This window comes from Mytilus californianus, unplaced genomic scaffold, assembly GCF_021869535.1.
Source record: "Mytilus californianus isolate M0D057914Y unplaced genomic scaffold, xbMytCali1.0.p SCAF_11, whole genome shotgun sequence".
Classification (NCBI taxonomy): Eukaryota; Metazoa; Mollusca; class Bivalvia; order Mytilida; family Mytilidae; genus Mytilus; species Mytilus californianus.
Genome location: NW_026262593.1, coordinates 3,255,023 through 3,268,263, shown reverse-complemented (window position 1 = coordinate 3,268,263; position 13,241 = coordinate 3,255,023). Strand labels below are relative to the sequence as shown.

Here is a 13,241-nt window from a genome sequence, read left to right as displayed (position 1 = left end):
AAACAATGTAATCTTTTGAACAGATATATCTCGTGTGTTTTGTTTTTTAAATGTCGATATACATAATCTGAGACTATGGTTAATACAGTATTGGTTCATAGATAATATCATACCACAATCACTGAAAATATGTCACAAAACAACATGCATGTCAATTGGTTTTGAAATCAATCAGTTTCGTTTGAGGTCAAGATCATGAAATCTTAAATACAATTATTGAGTGAATATATTCATCTACGGGCAATGTTTTGAATACTAAAAAAATGCCATACAGAGTAAACTTCCTATAAGTCGAATAGTTTCAGTCATATTAGTATATTTAAATTGATGGATATCTGTCCTTTTTAACGGTCTTCTGTTTCTGCTATCAAAAATTGTAGTTTTCAAGATGCAAGATTAATGTTTCACAAATTTCCGGAAATCGTAATTTGAAATCGTTTCTCCTATAAGGAGTAAGTTGGTGGCTTCAGTTTTTGCTTTTGATATATAAGGAGTATTGCTGATTATGCTTGATGTACGAAGTTTCGGTGTCTTTTATAACTTTTACGTAAAAAATTGAAAAACGATATGATAAGCCATTTGATAAAATTATGAAATAGATCGACATTCATACTCATATGAAGCATATTTCATGCAGAAACGTTCAAAGACATAAAGCAATAGCATCTAGCAAAGTTCTTTAATTTCTCTTTCAGGTATATATTGATGATGTGCTGTCACTAAACAGCCCATATTTTAAGTGAGTGCTCGCATGTCATATTTCCCTGAGATTCAGGATACTACCAACACTAAAAAGTCTGCTTCATATCTTGATATTTTCTTTGATATTGACACAGATAGAGGACTTCTCGCTAGAATCTTCAATTCGTGATGATTTCTACCTCCTATTTCGCAGGTCTGGAATAATATACACTATGCCTCATTATTTGGTGTTGACATATCTTAAGTAATAGACGTATACCTTTTCCTTGATATTGACACACATAGACGATTTTAAAACTAGAATCTATAAAATGCATGTTGATTTCAACCTTCCATTTCTTTGCCTGCAGAACATATCCTCTGGCTCATCATATCGCGTTTACATATGTGCATGTTCACACTATATAGACTTCATTAACACAGCTGTGCAACTGGAACAAAGACTGGTTTAAACAGAGTTATGAGGAACATTGATTGAAATCGACACTATATACGTTTTACGGTCGCAGTCACTAACTATGTGACTGATACGATATGGTTGTGTCTCAACTCATTAGCTGAATTTTTTTTGCTGTCTAGCTCATAAAATATGAGAATAGTCTTCTGATCGGTAAATCTATCGATTGTGTCCTAATCTTCTGATCGGTAAACCTATCAATTGTGTCTTAATCTTCTGATCGGTAAAGTTATCGATTGTTTCCTAGTCTTCTGATCGGTTAACCTATCGATTGTAATCTACTCTTCTGATTGGTAAAGCTATCGATTGTGTCCTACTCTTCTGATCGGTAAACCTATTGATTGTGTCCTAATCTTCTGATTGGTAAACTTATAGATTGTGTCCTAATCTTCTGATAGGTTAACATATCGATTGTGTCCTAATCTTCTGATAGGTTAACATATCGATTGTGTCCTAATCTTCTGATAGGTTAAACTATCGATTGTGTCCTAATCTTCTGATAGGTTAACCTATCGATTGTGTCCTAATCTTCTGATAGGTTAACCTATCGATTGTGTCCTAATCTTCTTATAGGTTAACCTATCGATTGTGTCCTTATCTTCTGATCGGTAAACCTATCGATTGTGTCCTAATCTTCTGATCAATAAACCTATGGATTGTGTCATAATCTCCCGATCGATAAACCTATCGATTGTGTCCTAAACTTCTGATCGGTAAACCTATCGATTGTGTCCTTATCTTCTGATCAGTAAACCTATTGATTGTGTCCTAATCTTCTGATCGATATACCTTTCGATTGTGTCCTAATCTTCTGATCGGTAAACCTATCGATTGTGTCCTAATCTTCTGATCAGTAAACCTATCGATTGTGTTCTAATCTTCTGATAGGTTAACCTATCGATTGTGTCCTAATCTTCTGATCAGTAAACCTATCGATTGTGTCCTAATCTTCTGATAGGTAAACCTATCGATTGTGTCCTAATCTTCTGATAGGTTAACCTATCGATTGTGTCCTAATCTTCTGATAGGTTAACCTATCGATTGTGTCCTAATCTTCTGATAGGTTAACATATCGATTGTGTCCTAATCTTCTGATCGGTAAACCTATTGATTGTGTCCTAATCTTCTGATAGGTTAAACTATCGATTGTGTCCTAATCTTCTAATAGGTTAACCTATCGATTGTGTCCTAATCTTCTGATAGGTTAACCTATCGATTGTGTCATAATCTTCTGATAGGTTAACCTATCGATTGTGTCCTAATCTTCTGATCAGTAGACCTATCGATTGTGTCCTAATCTTCTGATCAGTAAACCTATCGATTGTGTCCTAATCTTCTGATCAGTAAACCTATCGATTGTGTCCTAATCTTCTGATCAGTAGACCTATCGATTGTGTCGTAATACTGTCATTTTGTCAAAGCGAATGTCCAATGATGCATGCATAGCAGGAAACTCTAACTTCCGGTTTTGCTCTTTTTGAGTTCATGCGTTTCCCAGAGTAATTGTTTTACCATGATTTTTAGCTTCTTAATGAATTTATGAAATTTGAATATCGGTAATCTAGTGTTGCCTCAAAATTATAACATAATTCATAAAACAACGAACATTTGTTATATTCCTTTTTTCTGTAAAAGGAGTGCATAGCAATTATAAGTTTGTTTTATATTTATTGGCGGTTTTCCATCTAGTGTGTTCATTAGTCTTCAAGTTTGACCAGTTTAAAGTTGTTGCTGAATAAAGTTCTATACATATCTTAAATTGAATTCATGTATCAATGTATTGTTTTGTGTTTATGAAATTCAATATTGTTTTAAACGATCCCTTTTGATATACATAGAAAAAGGGCGGAAATAACAAGGGACATTCACAAATCATAAGTGAAATAAAATGTTTGGTAGAAAAGAAAAAGCGACAGAAAGACAAACATCTTAAAAACTTAGAACACTAAAGTTTGTTCAACACGTACCGTATCTGAGTTGAATCCGGAAGGGTAAGCAATAATTTATATGGTCATAATTATGAATTAACTGTTCACGAAACTTTGCATTTCTTGAAATACTAAGGATTTTCTATACCAGGAATAAATTATCTTAGCTGTATTTGATTAAACTTTTAGGATTTTGGGTCCTCAATGCTCTTAAACTTCGTACTTTGTTTGGCTTTTAACTTTTTTTTATTCGAGTGTCACTGATAAGTCTTTTTGGAGACGCAACGCTCGTCAAGCGTACAAAATTTCAATCCTTGTCGCTATAATGAGTCTATTTACAACCACTCGGTCGATGCAATTTCTGTTGACATGAATTATCATTGATATGGTCATAGTTATAAATTTACTGTTTACAAAACTTTGATTTTTTTTAGATAATAATGATTTTCTACCCCAGGTATCGATTACCTTAGCTGTATTTGGTAAATCAATATCAAACGATAATAATTCTTGAAAGTATATAATACAAATATTTACGACAGTTATATAATCATAATATTAATCAATATTTAGCATAAACAAAAACATTTCTCATGTAAATACTTAAACCTGTTTGTACTAGCAAATAGTAACCTCATTACCATATCTTGCCAGACAATAATACGTGTTAGGCTCAATTCTTTTCAACTTCGTCATTTGGTTTGCCTTTTGAACTTTTTTATTCGAGCGTAAAAAATTAAAAGCCTGGTATCTATAATTAGTTTATTTTATCAAACATTGACATTTTAAAGATGGCAAAATATTGTTGCAAAAAGACTACATTGACGGGTCATTGTCAAATATGAATCTAAATCAGGAAGATCAATACAAAAAATGAAACTGAATGCTTTTGTTCCTTAAATTAGATATAAGAACTAACAGGACCTAGTGCCTCAGATTAAGTAAACAAAATATTGAAATGTAAACAAAATAATTAGCTACATTTAGTGGTGAGTAAAGCCAGACTTAAACACACCACAATTGTACCAGGAATAAGTTGGCATATGCACTCTATACAACATCAATAAAAATTATGTTTTAATTACATCAAACAGTGTTGTCTATCTCTTATCCTCTAACACACACACACAAACGCTCTTTTTCTCTTATACACACAGAGATAAACCCTGTCTTTGTCTATGCAATCTACCGTAAGGCATCGATCAAACGTTCCCAAAAAGTCACTTCGTCTGCTTCATCATCCGGAAATTTTAAGTAGCTCTCGTCTTTCATGATATCATACATGTTTCTAGGAATGTCTCTTTCACTTATTTTCTCCTTTATCACCACAATGAGACAATCAAAACCTTGCCTGGAAACAACATATTCCATATAAGCCATATTGAGTTCGAATATACACCATCTGGACCTAAGAAAAGAAGGAGTTACTACGAAAATAACTTTACGACTATTATGGATAGCATTTATGATATTGTCTGCGACATCGCACCCAGGAATAAAATCCCGTTCATGAACGCATAGACGAAAATTCTCCTTTTCTTCGAGATTTTTTATAATGTTCATAATAACGAAAAGACGGTCCTCGTCAGCGTAAGAAAGGAAAGCATCAAATTTGTATTTTTGTCTATCTTCCAAACACATGTAATCATGCTGAAAATAATTACGTTTCGCAATATAATACCAGTATTTTAACTTCCATCTGTTTTTGTATATTATAGCTATTATGAGACAAACCAAAAATGCAATAATCAGAAGCATAATAACAATAACCAAAGCAGTATATGAAGAACATTTTTTGTTTAGAGATATTACAGCATCCGTTAAAGTTTCATAATTTGTAGCATTTGAACATTGGTATTTAGAAAAATCCTTAAACACACGTTGATTTAATTGTAACCAATTCAGAAATTTAAGAGAATCACATGAACACATAAATGGATTTTTGGAAAGGTCAATAATCAGATTCCTGCTTGTACGTTGCCTAATGCCATCTATTGCGTCATTTGATAAGTAAAGAATTTGATTTTCAGATAAATCTAGAAAGGTCAGATCTGGCATATGTTTTACATTTATATTAAAATCCGTTAGCAAATTGTCTTTTAAAATTATACGTTTTATTTTCTGCAAATTCCAAAATATATTCTTCGAAAGTGACGTGATTTTGTTTAATGACAACTCTAAATACAGAAGATTAGTCAGCGACCCAAAAACAAAGAAAGCATTTCGGTTTTGAAGTGTTCCAGCTAAACCTAACAAGTTATCATTCAGTAAAAGAGTTTCTAGTGATTGTAAGGAATTGAAAAAATATGGAGTAATCGTGGAGCATCGGTTACCTGAAAGATCAAGAAATTTGAGATTTGTCACATTACAGATGGGACCAATGAAACTATACAATTGATTGTTGCTTAAGGTTAGATTAACAATGGCCGGAGTATTGAATATTGTCCAACGAATAGCATACCCCAATCTTGAATTATTCATTATAATTGACTTCACATTTTCAGGAACTACAATATAGTGGACTTCGTCTTCGTTCAGTGGATAAAAACACTTCCATGGATCTGGTTTTATGGAAGTTCCAACCGAATTTCTACGTTTGATATCATCGTTGTAGTGGTTTGTAGTGTTAGCACATCCACCAGTAATATAATCGCCTATTACATTCTTAATCCTCGACTTCTCGCATGAAATATCTTCCAAAAAATGGGAACAACAAGTATAACGTGCAGAGCCGGATTGAGACATTTCGTGATTATTTATATTACTTACATCAATACGAACTAGGTTTGTCAAATTATCGTATGGCGACCAGGTATATAATCCAGCCACCCAACGGTTTTCGCTAATACTTAATACTAGCAAAGATGATGGCAAGTAAGCAAGTACTCCTGGTTGTCCAATTACGATATTATTACCATCAATATAAAGTTCTTGGAGGGAGGTATTTCGTAAATACCTGATATCATCGCAATACAACGTGACAGATCTGCTGTCCTGACAATACAAATTTCTTGCTCTAAAGATTTCTATGCTTGTTAGATTTAGGTCGTTCGTAATATTACGAAATCCGCAAAGTCCAAGATATCGGTTATTAGATATGTCAAGATATTTCAAATCAGCCAGTTTACCTATAGCTCCTCTGTGAATACTTGTCAAGGAGCAGTAACAAGGTGAACTGAGACTGTCATGAATATTTGTCCACACTTCTGTAGTAGAAACATCAAGATATTCAAGAAAAGGAAGATAAAGGAAAAAATTCTCCGTAATAATAAAAGTCCGTGAAGTGTTGCAAACGCCAGCGAGTTTCAATGACTTTAGATTCAATAGTTTCTCAAATCTTTTACCGAATGTTATGTTATAAAATATATCGACAGAGAGAAATCGTAGCGAAATCAATGGGGCCATCAATAGGTCAAATTCTTTAAATCCATTTTCCGGGATTACATTTCTTGATAAATCAAGCAATTCTAAGAACGAAAAATTTGAAAAAATGTTTGGAAAAAAAAAAGTTTCATCTATTACTATTTCATTTGATGATATATCTAAAGCAAGTAGTCCGGTTATTTTCCAAAATGTTATTCTCTCTCCATCCAAAGATAATCTATAGATCCTATTGTTTGATACATTCAGATCCTGTAAACCATCCGGTAAATTCTCGTTTGAGGGAGGATAAGTTAAATAGTTGAAACTAAGATTGATTGATGTGACGTTTTCGTTGAACGTAGGCGACGAGTTTAACTGCCTGCCACTGCAGTCTGCAAATATCCCATCGTCATGTTTAATGCAGTCACATTTTGGCTCCGTGCAACATGAAATGTCTGAATAAACATTATATAATGAATTACTCAGAAGGATAATTACAATGGCGTGCATATTTTCCCTAAAAAATAAAAAAAAAAAGAAATGTAATGAAAAAAAATAAATATTTATGTTCTGTGGCATTCAAATCCAAATATTGTAATTATTTGTAATTGTAATATTTTGAATTTAAGATAAAGCTGAAGCCCAAACATGTATGCATGTTTAAAGCCAGGATGTGTTTTGAAGTAGCTTTCAGTTACTAGGAGTAACCTAAGATCGGAATTTTGAATTGTTTATATATTTGTTATCTGTTTGGTTTTTTTTTGTGGTTTTGTTTTCATTCTTCAAGCCGACTTGAAAAGTAAAGCCATTTCGATTGTAATAGTTTTTTTATGTTGTGCTGTTCCAATATTCTCCCAAATTAGGGCCTGGTTGAGTGTTTGCAATCATGTTGAACCCCGACACATTCTGTATGTGGCTGTCTAAATTCAAGATCATGCATATCAGTGGTTGTCGTTAGTTGTTGTCCGGAATATTTGCCATATTTGTATTGTATTGTATTTAAATCAGACCGTTTAGTTTTCTATTTAGCATTATTATGTATTTTGTCATGCCGGGGAATTTTAATAATTTACTATACGGTATGGGTTTTACTCATTGTTATGGGGACCTATATAGTTAATCTCAATCATATCATATTATTTATGCTGGATAGTTGTCCCGTTGGTTATCATACCACATCTTCTTATGTCACTGGAAGTTAAGCAACGAACAATCCATCATTCAATCTTCTTATTTATAAATTGTTTTCTAACCTTAGATGCATGTTAATTCTAATAAGACACTCCTTTGACTTTATCTAATGTTTTCAATAAGCACAGCAAAACTTGGAATCCCTCGATTACCCCTTAAATCATTCACGATAGAGACAATCATAAATTTGTCCATCCCTTTTTTGTACTCATGATAAAATACATTTCAGTGAGTGCTTACATATTATATATTTAGGTTTTCTTACGATTAAAGATACTACCGAAACTTGAATGTCACCTTCATATTCTGTCCTCGGTATTGATACGACTCCAAACTAGAATATATGCCAAACCTGATGATTTTAACTTCCCAATTCTCAATTTTCAATTTGTAATTAATAACATACATTCTGCCCTGTCGTTTAAATTAAAATGTTCACATACTTAATATTGACTTCAATAGCAGGGGTGTGCGCCTAACACAAAAATAGGACAGAGTTATGAGGAAGAAGATCATAAATAGTTATTACATACATAGTTTTATTGTCAACCCGAGAAATTGGTTAATCGATATGAGAGGTTTGTGTATCAACAAAGTACCGACATGTTGTTTGCAGTCTAAGATACTTAGATCTTTAGATACCAGAATAGTCGTCACATTTGAATTTCACCTATCGTGTCATATTCCCGATTGTGGTATTTTACCTATCGTGTCATATTCCCGATTGTGGTATTTTGAGTTCGCATTGCGGGTGATTCATGCTCAGCTTACTTTGTCAACGCAGCCGGTGTCTCTCTTTTTGGAATTCATGCGATTTCCTCGGTTTGTTTGTTTGTTACCTTGATTTTTCTTTTCTTTTTATCTACTAATGAGATCTGAACACCGGTAAACTACTGTTGCCTTAACTTACCAACCATTTGATATAAGGATGTTATGATTCCGAAAGATGAATTAGCAAATGTTTTTTTTTAACTGAGCACTGATTTTATATAAATGAAAATGAGATCATTAGTAGATATCTATGCTACAACAACAAACACAAAAACCAAAATCCAATAATGTATGCGCGAATTTTACAATAACACAGTCAGTACACAGGCTGACTAGGGGAACATTTTAGGAAAATGAAATACTATAAAACTACAAATTATGAAGATACATTTCTAGCCATACAATTGCAGAATACTTCAATCATTATAACAAAAGTAAGGATAGACAGAATGTACAATAACTGGTTTGAAATCACAATAGTAATGATGAGGACTTCAATGCAAAAACATACATTTATACTTGGATCCCCTTAGATATGTACTTTGTGGTTTTTTTTTTGTAGTCATGTTAGTCATTTTTGTGCTTCATGCCATTTTATTGAGTTAAGCTATTTCGAAACGTTTTAGGCTCAGGGTAAGGGAAGGGTTAGGCTCTTACAAACAAGTTTTAACCTACCATATTATATATTTGCCTGTCCCAAGTCAGGTGTCTGTACTTCAGTGGTTGTCGTTGGTTCATGCCGGTCATGACATTAGTTTGTGTCTTGTAAATCAGGCCGATCGTTTTCTTGTTTAACTTGCTTCACATTTTGTCATGTTGAGTTTTTAATAGCCAACTATACGGTATGGGTTATGGTGATTAGTGAAGGTCGTAAGATGACATATAGTTGCTTACATCAACGTCATTTGGACTTTGGTGAATAGTATTTTCATTGGCTATTATATGCCACACCTCCCTTATTTCTATACGGTATACATAGGATATTGCCCCTTTACAATGTAGTTTAGGTACAATTACATTATTGTATTAATCGCAAAAACAATACAAACAATTAAAACTACAATACGAAAAAAAAAAAACGAATTTGCTGATCATCGTTCATTTGTCCTTTTATAAGTAAGAAAATCCTATCACCTGTGTCACTGGTATCTGCATTGTGAGTGTAATTAGTATGGAATTAAACGAAGAGGGTAAAGAAAAAGAAAAAGGAACGAAAAACTTGAAGAACATTTCTAACAACAGAATGAAAAAAAATAAGCTTTACCTTTGTTTGGAAAAGACACTGGTGTATGTAGATATAATTGAAGAATAATGCCCAGTATATTTAAGATACAAGGAAGAAAACAATTCAACAATACTACATAAACATAATGGCCTGCTCCATACACTTGTGATAAGCTTTGTTTTCACAATTATGTCTTACGCCCTTATTTACTGCACGAAACTGTCGCTTTAAACACCTGTTTGTAAATATATCCATGTGTTAAGCGAAGTATATTCTTTAAATGTGTTTGTATTTTCTTTGCAAGTCGTAAATGTTATTATTTGATTTGTTTATATACTTTTGTGCAGTTTTTAGGAACCGCTAACTACACTTGATGCAATCCTTACAACATGAATAAAATGTGGTTATTCAAATAAGGATATTTGTTATAGTTTTCAAGGATTGCAAAGTAATTATACGAGAGATATATTTACACCAATGAAGAAATGTGAAAATGCAAAATCTCTTAACTGTATTTAAATGTATTTGGCAATATGAATAAATAAAAGTCGTTGTTCAAGATATGCAAATAAAACATTTTCAAATGACTTTTTCAAACAAGAAATTAAGCGTGAACATCTTTATTTGTTAAAGAATAAGAAGAAATAAATAATGAATAAGATGCTTCAATATCAACATTATAAATGTCAAAATGATTACCCAGATTCATTTTTACAAATGTTTTATCCAGTACAGGATAAATATAAACAGAAACGTTTACTACTTTTTTTGGCAGAGTGTATTAACGCAAAAATGTGGCTGCTATTATAAATACATACAAATGCAAGCATTTAATGATTAGTTGCGAAATTCTACGTCATTTGGTTTCTGGTTTAAAGCTGTACCATTGGCAATCATTCCACATCTTTTTTTTTTATATTTCATTTATTTACTTAAACACCTTTACAAGGGTGTGTTTAATACGGAATCCGTAGCTTTATATTGCATACGCAGGTGTGTATTGTTTTCTTTATAGTTTCGTTTTATTAGGGGGAGGGACTCTTATTTTCGTAGTTCGCAATTTTTCATAGTTTGCAATCTGCTGGCATAATTTCGTTTTTGTCTTTCTGTCTTTAATCAATCCTCCATTAAATTTGCCTTTCAGATAAAAGTTCTGTAAATCGTTCTTATTAGACATTTGTATAACATATACTGCAATTTATTCTTCGAAAACATTTGATCTTTATTGTTGAACAGATTAATTGAAAAAAAGTGTAAAACCAGAAACTAAATCTCAATCTAGTGATCAGATAATAATGATGGCATCGTATCTCTTGTTTAAAAATTTCCTTGATTATAAATAATGATAATCAGAGTTTGCTTAAAAAGATAGGCATAACGAAAACTAAAAAGTTTATTTGCAAATGGTCTCAAATAAATGTAATTTGACCTTTTCATGCAGTGACATGTTTTAGTCCCGTTCAAATGATAAACATTAACATTAATAATCCAAGTAAGGAGCATGCAATTCAGTGTTTGTCTTGGTTCATGTCTGTCATATTTGTTTTTCATCAGTTTGTTTGTTATAAATCATGACGATGATTTTCTCGTTTGAATTGTTTTTCATATTTTGTCATGTCGAGGCTTTTGTAGCTGACTATGCGGTATGAGTTTTGCTGATTAGTGAAGGTATTTCGGTGACCTATAGTTGCTAACATCCACACTATTTGGACTATGTTGGATATTTGCAATCATACCACATCTCCCTAATTTTTATACGGTCAATTTTATAATAGGAAGTTTACACTTTACATATATATAATATAACAAAAATACCGAACTCCGAGGCAAATTCACAAACGGGAAGTCCAATAGGCGCTTTCAATCAGCGGAACAAGTGAAAAAAGCAACTATCATATTTCTGACTTTGTACAGGCATTTTTACCGAATTTTTCATTTAGGTACAATGATAATTTATCAATTGCAATTTACAAAAAATCAAATAATTTTAACTGCGGTACAAAAAACAAACTCGCTGATCAACGTTATTTGGTCTTTTATAAATAAGAATACACTTTACACTTCACATTCGTTTGATGTGTTTGTGCTTTTGATTTTGCCATTTGATTAGGGACTTTCCGTTTTGAATTTTCCTCGAAGTTCAGTATTTTAGTGATTTAACTTTTTGCATCACTGGTATCTACGATTTAAATGTAACTAGTATGTAATAAAACGAAGAGGGTGAAGAAAAAGAAAAGGTAGAAGGACAAGAAGAATATCAACAGTATAAGAATGAGAAAACAAAATTTTCTATACCTGGTTTGAATAAGACACTGATGTATGTGAAATAATTGTAGAATAAAGACCAGTTTATTTTGGTTACAAGGAAATAAATGATCTAACAATATGACATACACATAATGGTCTGTTTCAAATCTCCTGTGATCGGCTGCATATTTCACAATTATGTCTGATCCCTGTATTTACTGCATGAAATCGTCGATTTACACACATATTGTCCATTTGTTACATAAGTGCAAATTAAATCTTCTTAAAAACATGAAGAAATTGTACTCATTCAAATGTTGTTATTTGTTATAGTTGGGAATAATTGCAAAGTTAAAATATGATATAAACACCTAAAGAAATTTCTAAACGGTACATAAATGTATTTGCAAAAATTGATTAAGAAAATAGTCTTTCACGAATGGTAAATATTCAAATTCTAAGAAGTTTATAAACAAAAAAACACTTTGCTAAAGAAACAGAAGAAATATATAAAAAGTAACGATGTTTAAATATCAAAAATATTTGTTTTTATGTGAAATGGTTGCGCAGGTAACAATTTACTACAGAATACAGGCAAAAGCAATGTTTTACTAACATTAAGTGGCATATGTAACAAAACACAACATTTGTCTAATATTTTAAAGCTAGACAAATGCAAGCATTGTATTTATCTATTTACATACAATTACAAAGGTGTGTTTTATAACATATACATACCTTTACGTTCCGTATCCAGGTTTTTGTTTTCTTGATTGTTTCTTCTTATTCGGGGAGGGGTTCTGTTCTTAGTAGTTTACAATCGGTATATTTTTCATTTTGTTTCTGTCATTCTCAAACAATTGTGCCTTACAAATATTCTACGAATCGTCCTTGTTGGAAATTTGTATAAAAGATATTGCAGTATATTTTACAAAACATTGAACCCTTTATGGTTGAACAGATTAAATGAATAAGTGTACAATGAGGAAGAAAGTCTCAATAACAAAAAACACTGATAATAATGATGGTACCATATCTTTAGTTTAAATCTCTTCTTGATTCTAATGATAATTATCATAGAGATTAAAAATAAATAAATATAATGAAAACAAAAATAGTGATTATTTTTATCAAATATATGCATATGTTCGCAAATAAATGTAAATTGACATTTCATGCAGTGACATATTTAAGCTCCGTTCATATGGCAATAAATAACACGTGCATGAAAATATGCATACTGCCAAATTTGTTAATGTATGTAAATGGAATTTCCAATGCGTTCATATATAAATATTCTATCAAGAGTGTATCTGCCGTAAATTTACATTTATCTTTATAAGATAAGGTTTGAATC

General features: G+C 31.9%; 1 protein-coding gene across 1 annotated transcript; it reads right to left on the bottom strand.

Annotated features, from left to right (window-relative positions):
* Positions 1-3,835: 3,835 nt before the first annotated feature.
* Positions 3,836-9,797, bottom strand: LOC127719382 (toll-like receptor 4). The gene is made up of 2 exons (XM_052225484.1): positions 9,677-9,797; positions 3,836-6,967 (listed from the first exon to the last, which is right to left on the bottom strand). Exon 2 carries the CDS (start codon positions 6,958-6,960, stop codon positions 4,273-4,275), a length of 2,688 nt encoding a protein of 895 aa, XP_052081444.1. The 5' UTR covers positions 6,961-6,967; positions 9,677-9,797; the 3' UTR covers positions 3,836-4,272.
* Positions 9,798-13,241: the final 3,444 nt, after the last annotated feature.

Coding starts and splice junctions, on each gene's coding strand:
- LOC127719382 (XM_052225484.1), bottom strand. CDS start 6,960: ATGCACGCCATTGTAATTATCCTTCTGAGTAATTCATTATATAATGTT.